The following is a 16,240-nucleotide window of genomic DNA, read 5'->3' as shown; positions in this document are numbered from 1 at the left end:
TGGCCTCTGATGACTTCCTGGGGCCTTTGTGGGAACTCTGAAAGTGCTGGGCAGGGCAGAGGCCGTGGGGCTCCGGGTGTGCCCTGGCTCCCTCCTTGGGTGTCTTGGGATCACCCCTTTTACCCCTGGGGTGTACGATGCGCGTGGAAAGCTCAGTTCTGATGCCGGGGGGGGGGGGGACAGGGGGACTCCAGAATCCTCCCTTTTCCATGTGCTGTGAGGCTGAGGCAGGAGGATCAAAAGTGTGAGGCCAGCCTCAGCAACTAGGCAAGGCCCTAAGCAACTTAGTGAGACCCTGTCTCAAAATAAAAAATAAAAAGGTCTGGAGATGGGGCTCAGTGGTGAAGCACCCCTGGGTTCAGTCTCTATTACCAAAAAAAAAAAAAAAAAAAGTATCTTCTTCATACAGATGACGGACACATCATAGCTACCATTTATTGAAGACCTACTGTGTGCAAGGCTTCATAAGCATTGTGTGGAGCTCACCCAGCTATCTCAAGGGGAGGACTTTTGATCTCTATTTTGTGGTTCAGAAATGGAGTTCTGAGCTGTAGGCCTGGCTCTCGGCCTCAGTAGAAATAAAGGTGGAAATGAAGGTCGACTTATTTAGGACCAGAGTAGATGGAGCCATTTTCAAGGGTTGGCAGAGCTGGGCTGTGACACATGATCACCCAACAAATCCCTCCGGATGACACGGAGTGGACGGGACAGGGGACCCCAGAGTGGACGGTTAAGCAAGGTGCCCCCCACTGTGCAGTCGCTCTGGGTGAAACCCCCAAGCCTGGAAAGGCCCTGGTCACCCTGCGGCATCCCTGGAGCTGGCGGCAGGAGGCTGCGGTGGCCATCGAACCCTGGACTCGGCCAGATCCCTGTGACCTTAGGTGAGCAGTGACGGTCCCAGAGCCAGCCTCCTGGGCCACAAATGGAGAACCTGCTCCCTCCTCCCTCCTCCGGCCACGGAGAGATCCCGTGAGCAAACCCCTCACGGCCGTGGCTCCTTCACCCTGTTCCCGGGACCCCTGCTGTGGCCACCTGACGCTCACTGCAGAGGTCCTGAAAGGCCACGCAGTCTCCAGCCCTGCCACGTGGGATGTGGTCACACCCTCCCGTGGAGCGTGAGGGGAAGGCTGAGGAGGGACGGTCCCCCAGGTGCTCGGTACTGTCATGTTCCAGGGCTCCATAACCCAGAGCCCCAGCCTGGCCCCCCTGCCACCTGCAGCCAGATCATTCTTGGTGGGGGTGGACATGGGGAGAGGAGCTGTCCCCTGATGGGCAAGCGGCCTCCCTGGTCCCAGCCTCCCCTCCTGCAGTAACGGAGAGGCCTCCTGTCTTGGCGGATGTCCTCTGGGGGGCCCGGCCCTGCCCACTGAGGACCACTCTTGCTGCCGTCACTGTCCATCTGTACAGATGCTCAGAGACGAGCCACCCCCAGGAGGTGGGGACACAAGCCCTTATCATCTGAATGCAACTTCTGCCTTGTTCCCGTGGGCTCCGGTGACGGACAGACCCCCTCTCCCGGGACCCCGCCGCTCCCTCCTGCTGCCCGGCCAAGAGAGACCGACGTGGCCAGTGAGGACCAGGCCTGCTCGCCGGAGAGACCCATTCATTCACACGGGGACACGGGGACTTCTCCAACGCCACTTGGTCCAAGCTTTATTTGCTGTGTTCATGGTCCAAACGCAGCATCTCTGTGCAAGCCCAGCCCAGGCTCCTCACTGCAGTGGACCGTCCCCAGCTGCTCTGGAGACAGGCGGGGCCTCTGTACAGTCACAAATATGAAAGCACTTGTAGACACGCGACGCCGAGAGGTCAGGGAGCCCCGCGGGGCCTTTACATGAAAAATAGAGGGTTTTCTAGGTGAATTCTCAGCCGCGCGGCGACAGGTCGTTCCCGGGACGGGCTAAGGTGTCTCTCGCCTGCCCTCTGTCCAGAAGGCCCGGAGCCTGGGGACTCATAAGGCCACTGCGACAACCCGGCGGGCAGGAGGCTGCACCTGTCCCTGGAACTGACACCTTCTATGGCGACGCAAAGATCCCGGGAGGGACCCGCAAGAATGACTAGGAAAATAGAGACTCTGTGCACATGGATTTCACCCTCCTGCCCCGACCGGGGGTGTCCTGAGGGCCATTGTCGGGGTTTGGGAAACGACAGAACAAAAGTCTCTTCCCTAACGCAGTCGAGGACGTGTGTGAACCGGGATTTAAGGATCCGTAAGGCCGTGTCGGATGAGGCCACCAAAAAGCTCAGATTCTTCTTTAGACCATGACATCAATGTCCAGCGGGCCTGATGCCACCAGTGATTGTCACGGAAGGGCAGGTCCGAGTCATGGCAGGAGGAGACGGGGCGCGGGCCAGGAGCTCCCCGGCAGCGAGGGGACAGGCTGAGGCGTCCACTTCAAGTGTTTGCTTGCCAAAAGCGTCCGGTTGACTTTCTGGAAAAGAGACCTGGCTTCCCACCCACCTTCCCACAGAAGCCAACTGGACACAGAGAGCAAGGGACCCGGGGGACAGCCAGCTCACTGGGCCTGCTGGCTTCCAGAGCCCTGGCCTGCTGGTGGGTCACTCCGGGAGCTTCTCAGCACAGACCCCCCTTGCTCTATCCTTTCTGGATGTGGCGCAGGCCCAGTGTCCCCCTCCTCGCACACGGTTCCTCCTGCCCCAGGGAACCGGGACCCCCTGGACCTTTTGCGCTCCTGTCTCAACGCACGCACGGTGTGGCGAAGGCACAGCGGCTGCCGCAGTGTCACTTGGGAACTGTCCCTGGCCACAGCCCACACATCTAAACTGGGGGGTGGGAGACTCAGCTCTGCGGTCCTGCCGAGCTCCCGGGGCGTCCTGGAGGGTCCACGCACAGATGGAGGTGGCACCGTGACAGCACGTGGAGAAGCCGTGGTCAGCGGAAGGAAAATCACCGGAAGGTCCTTCCAAGTCCCCCGCTCAGCCCCTGCGCTCCAGGCCTGGGACCTGCGACTATTCCTGATCCCGTCCTTAGCAGGCCGGCGTCGCCCCCGGGGATGTGCAGAGGAACATCCGCATCTGTCACCTGGCCCGTCCCCCTGGAAGGCACGCTGCCATCTGACTGTCCTGTCCCTGATTGTCGAGCGTGAGGCTGTCGCCGCTCCCAACCCCCAACCTCCCCGGGACCACGGGTTCCACCCCCACCCGCGTTCTCGGGGGGCCGAGAGTCTCCCCAACACTGATTCCCGAGCACTGGCCGTGGGGACCACAAGGGAGGGGTCTAACTGCAGGACAAGGTACGGACTATCAAAAGGCCAGCTGTCAAAGAGCTGATGGGCAAGAGGTGGAGGGGACGAGGCGCGCGGGAATGTGGGGTCCACAGCGGGGGAGTCGGGGAGGACGCTGGGTGGGGGCCGGGCTCGGGGCACCTGGAGGATTAAGGCATATTAAGGTAGTTTAAAAGGGGACAGATTTCCAAAGGAGAAATCGGCAACCTGCGGGGCCACCCCCTGGAACATCAGCCACCTGTCACTTCATTGCGCTGATCATAAGCAGGAGCCTGGGGTCCAGAGAACCCGCGTGACTGTGATTGTCAGCTCTGGGGTACTGGAAGAGATGTGGAGGTGCGTGGCCAAAGGTGCAGAGGCTTGTTCTGGCCAGATTCAAGGTCAGTGTCACCTCTTCATCAACAGGGAATTAGTAGACTTTGCCAATCAAGGCGGGACAGGCTGGACAGAACCTCCCCAGGGCAGTCTTGTGTCAGGAATCTCCTTCCTGTCAGGTGGGCTACTATATTAAGAACTGAGGATTCTGCTGGGCACGGCAGTGCACGCCTGTAATCCTGGAGGCTTGGGAGGCTGAGGCAGGAGGATCGCAAGTTGGAGGCCAGACTCAGCAACTTAGTGAGGCCCTCTCTCTCAACAAAAACTTAAAAAGGGCTGGGGGTGTGGCTCAGTGGTTACGTGCCCCCGGCGGTGGCATCAGTATATCAAGATCTGCTCTGTGCCTGCTCCTGAGAGGGAACAAGAAGCCCTTTCACTCACAAGAAAAGATAAAACAGACGTCAGCGTCAAGACACTCAAGAACGTGCCCCTTGACCTGGAAAGCCACCACCTCAACACTGCTGGGAAACCGAGACAGACCCTCAGGAAAATCCATTCAAGCCGTTCCAGAGGCAGCGAGTCCCCAGGTGGCTGCAGAGCACACTAACTCAGGGATGAAGGAGATACAGTGTCACCAAGCAGGTCCAAAGTCCCAGACACGAGACATGAGGCTCCCAGGTGCAGAAGCTGGGGGGGGCAGGGATGGCGTGGGGTGCCCTGGGGTCTGCGGCCACTGTCCATGGTACTGAGCCACCGGCCCTCCCGGACACAGGTGTTTGTCCTAACCTGGAGACAGAGGCCACCCCCACAGGAGAGACGGAGGGCTGCTGTCCCCCGACAGAGAGACGAGGGGTGGAGGCAGAGAAGACCAGGAGGTGGGCATGGGGGACCAGTGGAGACGTGACCAGAGACAAGAGAAGCAGGTCTTGACGCTCTGCAGAGAAGGGATACCCAGAGATGGCCCCCACTTGGGAAGCCAAGGAGTGGGTGCTGGGGCTGTGTGGGGGTCCGCCAGGACACTCAGCCCTGGGGCCCCTCCACAGTCCTGGGCAGCCCAGAATGTCACCGAGGACATCTCCCAGGCAAAGTTGGCACAAGACTGGTGGCAACTCCAGGCAGGACGGGTGCAGGGTGTGTGCTGGCGCCTGGGTTTCCCAAGAGGAGGTGCTGGTGCTGAGTACTCCCAGGGAGAGCGAAAGGCGGGGGAAGGCGTCAGGAGCCACCAGAGACTTCGCTTATAGCTAGCAAGAAAGAGAGGTGAAGTGGGTCCCCCTGTGTCACCAGCACCCAGCACTTCTGCCCAGAGTCCCCGCCTGGGGCTCCCCTCCAGGGAAGGACTTGGAGTGAGACCAGCACTTGGGCCAAGAAGGGCCCTGGGTGGGTGGAGCTGGGTGCGGGGTGGGATGGGGTGGGACAGGGAGGACAGGACCCTGTGTGTCCTGAGCTCAGCTCGCAGTGGCGGTCCCTCTACCCAGAAGGCCAGCGGGGTTCAGAACAGGCCGGGGAAAGGAGGCCCAGCGCAGGCCCGACGTCTGGGGGCAAGGGCAGAGCCGTCCCAGCTGCAGAGACAAAGGTCACCGCCTCCCCAGGGATCAGACAGAAAGGAACCAGGAAGATATGGACCAGGGTGACAATGACCGTTTCACCGAGCTTGGACCACCTGAGGTGGTGGCACTTCATGGCTCGCCGTCAGACCTCCCTCCCGGCCTCTACAAACAGGGACATATCGAGTTTCAAAGAAAATTGGCGGGATTATTGCTTTATCACCTTCTAAAGCAAACAAAAATGACGTACGATGACGCAGTCGGCCCTGCACACGGCTCCTGGAGGACAGAGACCCTGAAGGAAGTGGAGAGGTGGCTGCACACTGCCAACGCGGCCTCCTTCCGGGGAAGGAGCCCGTCGAGAAGTCACCAGGAACTGTGGCCTCGTGGCGGTGCCCGGACCAAGGCAGTGTCAGGGAGCAAACACTGGAACTCTCTGGAAAACCTCCTTCCCAGAAGACCTGCCTGGGAGGAGCGAGGTGCCTTCCCAACGCGGGGCTTTCCCAGGACCCAGGGTGACAGTCCAGCCCTGGCGTCCACGGCTCCGGGAGAGGGTCGAGATGCGAACTTCTGAGGGAAAGGCAGGACCCGGCGGCGTGGGCCTTTCTGCGTGGCCGGGCCTCGTCCCAGGCAGCGGTGCCGTCTGGGGAGCTGAGCCGGGCCGGATCCTGGGGCTCTGGACTGCAGTCTCGGGCCTCGGGAGGGGCCCAGGCACGTGAGCGGGGTGCAGGAACGGCGGCTCGGCCTCGCGGTGGGTTCAGACAGTCTGGCACTTAAGGCTTCTGTTAATTGGATGTGGCGGTGTCCCCTGCCTGGAGAGGAAGGGACAGTCCTGGTATCAGTAGTGGGAACATTTGGCCCCGATCCTCTCCGTCATCAGGGCTTCCAACCTTTTGGGGGGCGGGGGGCTGGGGATGCTGCTCAGTGGAGGTACGTGTGCTCAGCAGGTGCGAGGCCCTGGGCTAGATCCTCAGCACCCCCAAATAAGCCAATGAGCCAGGCCCAGTGGTGCTCGCCTCGTCCCAGAGGCACGGGAGGCTGAGGCTGGAGGATGGCGAGTTCAAAGCCAGCCTCAGCCACAGCGAGGCCCTGAGCAACTCAGTGAGACCCTGTCTCTAAATGAAACACAAAACAGGGCTGGGGATGGGGCTCAGTGGTCAAGGGCCCCTGAGTTCAACCCGTGGTACCCCCCACCCCCTAAATAAATAAATAATTCAATAAAATACATGCATAACCTTTTCTGATAGTCCCAAGAGAGTAATCCCCACAAGCCTCAGGCCTGGCATGAAATTATTTGGGGGCAGAGAGAGGAGGAGCAGACAGTCTGGTTTAGTGGAACAAACTTGACATTTAGGGCCATTTCTGAGCCTCAATTTCCTCAAATGGACTGCTGGTGAAAACACTGTATTATATATTATAAAACAGCTAAAGGAGCGGATGGGGCATGCTCTCCCCACAGAGGAATGATGAGTGTTTGCGGTGACGGATGAGCTAGTGGCCCAGTGTGACCACGGCAGGGAATACAGGCCCTGAAACACCACAATGCACCCCACAAATATGTACAACGACTTCATGCCAATGAAAAACAAAGTCTTTGAAAAATGGATTTCCCCTGGCCAGGCGCAGTGGCCCACGCCTGTCATCCCAGAGGCTGGGGAGGCTGAGGCAGGAGGATGGAGAGTTTAAAGCCAGCCTCAGCCACAGTGAGGCCCTGAGCAGCTCAGTGAGACCCTGTCTCTAATAAAATACAAATAAGGGCTGAGTATTTGAGTGCCCCTGAGTCCAATCCCCAATACCAAAAAAAGAAGAAAAAAAAAAGTGCATTTCTCAAGGCTTCCGTGGGCCGGTACAGGTACCCCACTAACACAAAGTCCACGTAGGTCCGCATCTCCGAGCCAGTCCCTTAGGCAGATTTGGGGATACATGGGTCTTCTTGGGCTTAGCCTACACACATACCTGTGTGTCCACCTACGTATACGTTAAGCCTCATCTCACTACATGCATGCGCACCCTGCAACGCCCCCATCAAGCACCTAACATGACACAGAACTCACTAAGGTGAGTCAGGGCTGGGGTCCCAGCTCAGGGGCGGAGCGTGTGCCTAACGGGCAGCACCCCCACCCTCCAAAAACAAAAAATGAAGTGGGGCGGGTGGAGTCGGGCAGCACGGCGTCCGCTCAGGGCTGGCTTTGCCACGGGAGGCATTCGAGAGGGCCTGGCCACCAGCGCTAGTGCGGTTCGGGACGTGGGTCCCTCTGCTGATGCACCTCGGCTGACGTGAGTACCCTGGGCCCTACGTAGACCGAGGCCACAGAGGCAGCACCGGACCGCCTGGGGTGGGCCCTCCGTGACACGGGCACCGCTCTCCAGTTTGCAGACGGGGAAGCTGGCGGTCACTGGGCAGGGCCACTGGGCAGCCACAGCGGGGCAGAGCTGATCACTGGACGTTTTCTCTGAACCCAGTCAGCCCCCTGCTGGCTGCAGGTCCACCTCAGAGGACTCACAGCCCCGACTGGGAATAAGTGGAAAGAAGAGGGTTTTCCCTGTCCCTATGCCCTGAGCAGCGCAGCGTGGTGGCCACACAGCATCTGCACTGATGCGGTATTCCCAGTCGCCTGGTGTGACCTCGAGAACGTGGGAGAACGGGGTCCATGCAAAGGCAACGTCGTGTTACAGCAGGACCTTGAGTTTCCCCAGATTCGGGTACGTGGGGAGGGGATCCTGGAGCCAATCCCCAGGAGACACCAAGGGACGACTGTTTTTCAGATGAAATCCTCATGACACACTTGGGCACAGACATGTTCCACTTGTAAAACTTGCAACATTTCAGATTACTCCAACTGATTAATTAGTCCTTCCATGTCCAACTTTTCCCTTTATGAGGGGGCCTGAGAGGGAGAGGAGGGGCTGGCCCAGCACGTGAGGCCCCTGGCGTCGGACGCTGGCCCTGTGGCCTCTCCAGCCACCCCAGGCTCCCAGCTTTGTTTTCTCCCTGTGGGGGCAGATTGTCACCAGCCTCCTTACAGCCTCTTCTCCTCCCGGCCTCCCACCTGGGCCTCCCTCTTCCCGGGTCTCCCCAGCAGGCCCCTCCTACCCGGTCAAGCTTGGTTCTCATACAGGCTCCGCCTCTTCTTGGACTTCAGGTCCTTCAGCCACTGGGGAGAGGGCTCCTCTGACCTGAAACCACAGTAAGTGTCAAGGGGACCCGGGCCACGGGCTCTCACAGGCAGCACCAGGGTACCCTGCTCCACCTGCCAGGCCGAGGCGGGGACTGAGCCGGGCACCCATGGCTGGCGGGATGCCCGTGTTAACACTGCTGATGAGCAAGTGCTAGAAACCAACCAAAGCCACAGTGGGTGCTGGGTGAACCCCGGGGCCCACTGTGGAATGACATGCGGCATGAAAGGCCACCTTATGTAAAACCATTTCCACCCATCACCCAGACACGCGTCACCCTCGCTCTCTGTGTAACACCTGGGCTACTTTAGGTGTCACCTTGGCTACAACGGCACACAGATATTTAGGCAGATATTTTTCTAGATGTTTCTGTGAAGGTATTTTTTTCTTTTTCCTTTGGTATCATTGAATTGAACCCAGGGACACTTAAGCACTGAGCCATATCCCCAGCCCTTTCTAATTTTATTTTGAGACAGGGTCTTGCTAAGTTGCTTCATTGCTGAGGCTGGCCTCAAACTTGCAATCCTCCTGCCTCAGCCTCACGAGCCACTGAGATTACAGGTGTGGGTCACTGTGCCTGACTGTGAAGGGTATTTTTGAGGAGGTGGTTATTATTGTTAGTAGTAGTAGTACTAGTAGTAGTATTAGTAGCTGTAGTAGTATAGCAGTGTTAGGGATGGAACTCAGGGCCTTTGGCATGCTACACAAGTGTGCTGCCACTGAATTACACCCCCAGTCTGAGATGAATGTTTGGAGCAACATACTCAGTAAAGCAGATCACCCTCCCTACTGTGGGTGGCCTCACCCAGTCAGTCAAGGGCCCTCCCAGGAAAAGACTCATCTCCCAGGAGGAGGGGGATTCTGCCAGTGTTCCACCTTTGGGCTGGAACTCCGGCTCTCGCTGGGTCTCCAGCCTGCTGGCCTGCTGTGTCTGGGGCACCCTGGACTTCAGCCCAGGCCTCCTGAGCCTGCAGACCCTGCCCCGGGGCACTGAACGCCCAGCTGCAGGCTGCACCCAGGGCAGGAGGCACATCTGGCCGCACCCCTGCCCCCGTAACCTGGTCCTTCTGCTTCCCGTGACGCCCTGGGCTGTGGCGGGAGAGCACGCAGGCCTTTCCACGTTGGCACAGCCCGGATGAGGTCACCGCTCCTCCCCTAGTGAGATGGGTTTGTCCTTCAGGACTGTCAAAAGCGTCCCCTTCTGTGGAAGCCACTGGGGACACCCTTCCTCCTGCCCTTGGCGTGATGACTCCCTCCTCTCCACAGGGTCAAAGGGGAGCCCTTCCTGCAGTGGGCGCCATGGCACCTAGTGAATGGGCGTGTCCATGTCCCAATAAAGCTTTATTGACAAACAGACAGCGGGCCGGATCAGGCCCGAGAGTCGTCATTTGCCACTGTGTGCTCTGTCACCTCACTGACTAGGTGGTAGCCCTGGGCTCACGAATGAGCCTGAGCTTCATATGCTAACAGTCCTCGTGAGATGTCCACTCTCCCAGGGGACTTCTCATGCCAGCCGCCCGCAAAGGGCCCTGTACACGTTTGCTTCATCCTCGTGACCAGCCGAGAGGTGTGAGTTAGCAAACCCTATCACAGACGAGGAAGCCGGGGCTCAGAGTGGCCAAGTAACTTTCATCAGGTTCATCAGTAGCGCTACTGAGGAGTCGCACGACCTTGGCTGCTGACCTTGGAGCCTGTGCCCTTAACCTCCAAGGCCAGCTGCTGGCCTGGTCTGAGCGCTGTGGGACGCAGGGGTGTCCTGGGCTCCCCCCTGCACGGGGAGGCCTGGCCAGGAAGGGGACCCAACAGTTGGTCTTGTCTGGCTGCGCCCTTGGGACCACCCTCCCCGGCCCCCCACCTCCAGAGACAAAGGCACCCCCAGGAGGGTGACAGGAGGGAGGTGGCCTCTGTTTCCCCGTCATCTGGAGAAGGCTGCACCCACCAGGGGTTTCCCAGCGACAGGGGCTGGTTTGGGGGCAGGAGGCAGCAGCAGGAGGAGGGCAGCGGGCCGCGGCTGACCGGCCTCCTTCCCTCCTCTGCAGCGGGCTCCGGCCGTCATGCTGGAGAGATGGGGAGGCGAGACCCTGGTCCCCAGCCTCACCTCTCGTCCTTGTCCATGCTGGAGGGCAGCACGCGACTGCCCAGCACCCCGGGCTGGAAGGGGGACTTGGGGGCTTTGGGTTGGGGGCTCCAGCCGGGGGTCTCTCCAGAACTGTCCACCTCTGGCCTCCTGGGCAGCTGGGCCTGGGGAGAGAAGAGCCGGGTCAGTAACCACCTTCCACCTGCACAGGGGACTCTCCGGTGACCTGGGCAAGCATGGTGGCCTCCAGAAGCAGTGGGCCGTGAGGCTGAAGAGCCAGGCAGGAAACAGGGCTGGGGAAAGCCAGAGGCCAGGTGGCATTCCAGCTAGTGGCCTTGGCCTTCGAGGTCAAGTGGCCACCCAAACCCACAGTCACGTTCTCCTACCTCCCCACCCCCCGGGGGATGGCAGCTCCACCCCACGGTGGCAGTGAAGGTCCCTTCAGCTCCTGGTTCCAGGCAGTGCTGGGTGGGTCCCAGCAATGGTCACTGCCACCACCACCCCCTGACCGCCCCGGTGAACCAGCCCCACAGCCTCCTCTCCAGGAGCCGACGCACAGCCTCTTTCCACCTAACGCAGGGGATTCCAGATGCGCTTGAGGATCCAGGGTCTGCCCCAGCCCTGCCCTTCCTCAACCAGGACCCTCCCCTGTCTCTGTTAGGCCCCTTCCAGGATCGTTTGTTCTAATGCTAAGGAAATTTCTTTTTTTTCTTTCTTTTTGGTACTGGGGATTGAACCCAGGGGTGCTTAACTGCTGATCCCCGTCCCCAGCCCTTTCTCACTTTTTTACTCAGAGACAGGGTCTCACTGAGTTGATCAGAGCCTCACTAAGTTGCTGAGGCTGGCCTCAAGCTTGCAATCCTCCTGCCTCAGCCTCCCCAACCGCTAGGATCACAGGCATGCACCACCACATCCAGGAAATATTTTTTGACTTTTAAGTTTTTAAGTTTATTACAATTTTTTTTTTTTTTTTTTTTTTTACTTTATTGAGTCAGATAACCTCTGGCCCTGGATAGTGGCTCAAGAGATGTTCCTGTTTGGAGGACCTGTGAGATCCATTAAAAGGCAAGGTCCAATCTAGTGACTTTACAGAACACAAAGCTTCTGTCTACCAAAGGAGGAACAGGCCTGTGTAAAATATCCGGACTTGGTGTTCCACAAGGAATCGGCTTTTCTGCCTTCAACAAAGGGCCGCACAGACTCCCGTGGGACTGCGGCAAGTGGAGGGAGCGCGTGAAGAGCCGCCCAGAGCCAGGAGCGCAGAGGGCCCTTCCTTGCCTGCAGTAAGTACCGCTTCATGGAGGCCGCGGGGCAGCCCTGGCGGAGCCCGGAGGGAGGAGGCTGCCCAGCACTTCCCCCGGGACCCCATAATCCAGTTGGGATTCTGCTAAGTTTAAGAGAGTGTCAGGTGCCAGGGCAGCCCTCCCGCCAGCCAGCGCGGAACTGAGCGCATCCTGTGCCTCCCCACCCCCAGGACACGGAGGCTGGGTGGGCTCACTTGGTTTCCCCAGCGCTGGCCCCTAATGGCCAAAATGGATGGCCAGCGCACTTCACTAGTGAGGACCCTGAGGCCCAGCTGTGGGCCAGACGGCAGCAGGTCTGGGGGCCGAAGAGAGGCCGCAAGTGGAAATCAGGGACTCAGGGCCACGGGCCAAATCCACAGGGCTCAACAGCATGGCCGGTGGCATGTGCCGAGGCCATTTTCCTGGTTGTGACAATGTGCTGTGCTCCTGTGGGACAGTAGCAGGGGACAAAGCTGACTGGAAGGTGTGTAGGAACTTCACTGCTTCTGGAACTTCCCTTGGGCCTTAAACTATTTCAAAAAGAAAGAAGCAGGGAGGGAGGGGGAGGGAGAGAGGAGGGAGGGGGAGGGAAAGAGCAGGGAGGGGAGGGAGAGAGGAGGGAGGGGAGGGAGAGAGGAGGGAGGGGGAGGGAGAGAGCCGGGAGGGAGGGGCGCTGCGAGGAGGGGGGCACCGGGCAGTCCTGGGGTCCCTACCTTCAGCACAGCCGGGTCCATGCCTGGGAACACGGGCACCCTCTGAGGGAGGCTGGCGGGAGCTCTCTCCACCCTAGGAGGCTTCTCCTCCTCATCTGACTCTTCCCTCCGGGGAGACTTCTCTTCTGTGGCAAAGAAAAGGGCACTGGAGTCGTTGGCCTGGCATCTGCCCAGGTCCTACGGGCCGGGACCGGCACCTCCCTGCCCACTGCCCCGAGAGGAGGGCACTGCGGGCTGTGCTAAAGAACAACCCCGCTCACGCCTTTATCTGCACAACTCCAGCTCTTGCCAGGAGATGCGGGTGACGGAAAGCCAGCTTTCCCTGGGGTGGGCAGAGAGACCCCCTCCTGGCTCATGCCATGGCAGGGAACAAGGAGGACATGGTGGCAGAGACAGGAAAGGACGTGGACACACCCTGAGCCTCTGTCCCTGGAGCTGTGCTCCTAGAGAACAGAAGAGCTACCCGTCAGAGCCTCCAGGGGAGGCGCTACCTGTCCCCAGCCCTCGGGGACAGCAAGCAGCGTGTGGGGAGCCTGGACACTGGTGTGGGCACGGTAGGTGTGGGAGGTGAACCAGGGAGCGCTGGCCTCTGCTGCCCCCAGACTAGGCAGGGCTGCGGCGTGTCTGTTAAGTGCCCTGCCCTGGGCCAGCTCCTCAGAGCTGGAGCTATCTGTGTGCTTCTGTCCCTGCTGGCCTCCACCTGCTCCAGGGGACTTAGCAGAGCTCGCCCCAGAAAACCAAGGACATGTGCGGGGAGGACTCCCCTTCCCTCGAGGCACTTGAACGTGTCCTTAGCAACGGAAACCAATGGGAGAGGGGGACGCGGATCTTCCAAGCCCGGGTGACAGGTGGCTATCTGCAGGAGCCACGCACTTCCCCCTGCTCAGGGCCTGGTCTGACATCCTCCTGTCCACACAGGCCAGCTGCCCTGGTTCCCGTGACCTGAAGAAACTTTGCTTTTCTTAAAATCTCTGGTGGCTCTCCACCTACAGATGGGCTCTACTTCCTCAGCACATCGTCAAGGGTCTCCAGGGCCTGGCCCCTGCCAACCTCTCCAGCCTCATTCCCATCGCTCCCAGCTTGAGGGACACCGAACTGCTTAGAGAGTCCCCAGACACACAGAACGCTCTTCGCACATGTGTGTCCCTTAGATCTCATGGACACTGCTGCCTGGAATACCTTTACCTAGATCGTTCTTCTCTGTTCTTTGAGAGTCAGCTCAGATTTTGGTACAGAATGCAGCCAAAGCAGTCCTTTGAGGAAAATGTATAGCCTTAATGTGACTCATTAGGAAAGACTGAAAATAAATGATCTTTTAACCCAAGCATTTAGGAAAAGACCAGCAAACAAACATAAAGAAGGTCTAAGTGTGGATTTATACCTTAATAAGGATAAAAGCATACAGAGTAAACCCCTATTAAGTTGTGAAACCCAAAGGGCCTCAATTATTATATTATCCCTCAGAATATTTTCTGCCTGGTTTCCAATAAGCTCTTCTGAACAAGAAATCAGTTTTCTATTTAATTGTGTTCTAATGTTCACATGCCTCCAAAACCAGGAAGTTCTCCCTAGAGTTTAACCTAGATCCTTCCTGCTGTTCGATATAGTAACCAGGTAGAACAGAGGCACTGGCCTACCTGTTGAGTCCTTGAACATCCACATGCTATCAATCTCTTCCTCCAAAGGAGACTGGCTCTCTGACTTGCTGAATTGACTACGCCGGAGAGAGTGGGAAATAGGAGCCCGGCGGCGGCTTCTTTTGCTGAGCTGCACCCGGGTCTTGAGGGCACTGGAGTCAAGGACTGAGGTTTGCTTTGGGGGTGGCAAGGAGGAAGAAAAAAGGCAAAGGATCCGTGAGTTGAGGAGAGCGTCCACAGCAGGATGTCTTTAGGTTCCTGATCCCTGAGGCACTAGTTGGTTATGGCGTGGGCTAGCCTGTCGATGGTAACCCAAATGCCCTTCACCTAAACCTCGCCACAGGAACCACTAGGCCAATTACAAGAATCAATGGAGCTGGGCATGGTGGCTCACACCTGTCATCTTAGTGGCTTGGGAGGCTGAGGCAGGAGGATCTCGAGTTCAAAGCCAGCCTCAGCCAAAGTAAGGCCCTAAGCAACTCAGTGAGACCCTGTCTCTAAATAAAATGCAAAATAGGGCTGGGATGGGGCTCAGTGGTCGAGTGGCCCTGAGTTCAATAAAATCAATGAAGCAGTGGGCCTGAGACCCAGCACCGTGCCTGCACACACTAGGCACACAGCCTCCTGGGGACATGGCACAAGCATGTAAGCTGCCACAGAGCCCTGTACCCAGAAGGAGCTGAATCCAAGGGATGCCTGCCTGAGGGGCTTTGGTTCTTGGGATGGCTGCTGCAGAGACCCACCGCCCTGGCACCAGGGACACTGTTCTGTGAAAGACAGGGGGGACATGGGCACAATCACTCTGAGCAAACCCTGGGCTCTTCCTGCTTGGAGCTGCAAACCCCCGGGAGAGTTCCCTGGGGGCGGGGAGGTGGCCTCCTGCCTTCCTGGTGGGTGAGGGCTTAGATCACTTTTAACCTGACAGTGACTGTGTGTAAGGCTGTGCACCCACTGTGCAGGTTACAAAGGGATAAGAAGCTGAGGCTCAGAGAGGTGAAGACATTTGCCCAGAGACCCACAGCTGGTGTATGGTGGTCCAAGTGGGTCTGGTCTCACCCTGTGCCCTCTGTACCCAGGGCAGGGGCCCTGGCATGACCCTGCCCACCCCTGAAGGGGAGTCACCAGGAGATGCTGGCACCTCCCTTTAAAGGGAAAAGACCGATGGCACCCAGCTGTGCTCCTGGCTGGGACTTACGTCGATGAAGGAGAAGTCGTCCGCTCTGCCAGCCGCGCAGGGCTCCGGTGGGGGCAGCCCGTCCGCCCCGTCGGTGGACTCCAGCTCGGAGCTGGAGCGGTCCACGCTGGTGCTCCGCTGGTCGGCGGCCGAGGCGGGCTCGGTTTGCGAGGACAGAGAGGACAAGCGGCCACTGAGGGGCTGTCTGCGCGCTGACGGGGTGCTGCTGTCCGGAGACGGGGACTCGGGGGCCAAGCTGGGACACAGGGAGGGAGGGCAGACGGGTCAGGGAGGGCGCTTCAGAGACCAGAGCCTCAAGGAAAGGCGGTGGCAGAAGAGCCGCTGGGTGGGGCGCTGTGGGCACCGGGGAGCAGCCGTGGGGACCTCGCGGGGCAGCGTCTCCCGGGGCCCCTGGCACACGGGGCAGGGGCAGGGGCAGGGACGCTCGGCCCCGCGCCGTCCAAGACTCTCCAGCCCTGTGTGGTCCCGGGTGGCGTCGGGGCCTTGCGATGTGGCCAGCGAGAGCCTGGATCGCCGCGAGCGCGCGGTGCGCAGGGGCCGTCTAACCCTTCGCCCAAAAGACCGCGCGATGTCCCCCTAGGGACTTCCCGCGCTGCTCACGTGGGGAGACGGGCGCACGTCAGATGGGTTGGGCTCCATCAAATACACTGTTCACGTCAACTCTGGGTTACATTTTGTGAGCTTTGGGGTCAGCTCATATTTCCTGTTCCTTCTCCCTCCTTTCCTGCCCACCAGGACATCTTAAACGACATGATGTCTGTGTATCTGTGTATCTGTGTGTGGGGGGGTCTCTGATGCTGATCAGTGGCCACCAGCAGGTACCCAACAAGTTGGGCGAGCACCCGCTCACTCATGCAGTGAATTACTGAGCACCTACTATGTGCCACGCACTGGGCTAAACCCATTGAATCCTCTTCACGATCCTATGAGGGTTATTTAAATCCTTTGATGCTCACCACACTGTGAGGTGGCGGCAACCTCATGAAATTAGATATTAAAGATGAGGAAACCCCGGCACAGAGATGCGACATTGCTTCCCAAAGGGGCTGCACTC

General features: G+C 59.0%; 1 protein-coding gene across 8 annotated transcripts in view; it reads right to left on the bottom strand.

Moving 5' to 3' along the window:
- Window positions 1–1,620: 1,620 nt before the first annotated feature.
- Kiaa1671 (KIAA1671 ortholog) overlaps window positions 1,621–16,240 on the bottom strand; it is a 149,579-nt gene continuing 134,959 nt past the window's right edge. For 6 of the 8 annotated variants that reach the window (XM_077108637.1, XM_077108639.1, XM_077108641.1 and 3 more), the window contains 6 exons: window positions 15,187–15,421; window positions 13,992–14,166; window positions 12,355–12,479; window positions 10,380–10,522; window positions 8,199–8,281; window positions 1,621–5,916 (listed from right to left, as the gene is read on the bottom strand). In XM_077108637.1, coding sequence (XP_076964752.1) covers window positions 8,203–8,281; window positions 10,380–10,522; window positions 12,355–12,479; window positions 13,992–14,166; window positions 15,187–15,421 — 757 coding nt within the window. In that variant the 3' untranslated portion in view covers window positions 1,621–5,916; window positions 8,199–8,202. The remainder of the gene's footprint in view (window positions 5,917–8,198; window positions 8,282–10,379; window positions 10,523–12,354; window positions 12,480–13,991; window positions 14,167–15,186; window positions 15,422–16,240) is intronic. The other 2 variants (XR_013155305.1, XM_077108640.1) reach the window with 2 other exon arrangements.

This window comes from Callospermophilus lateralis, chromosome 1 (genome assembly GCF_048772815.1).
Source record: "Callospermophilus lateralis isolate mCalLat2 chromosome 1, mCalLat2.hap1, whole genome shotgun sequence".
NCBI classification, from domain to species: domain Eukaryota; kingdom Metazoa; phylum Chordata; class Mammalia; order Rodentia; family Sciuridae; genus Callospermophilus; species Callospermophilus lateralis.
This window is presented reverse-complemented; position numbering and strand designations above follow the sequence as displayed.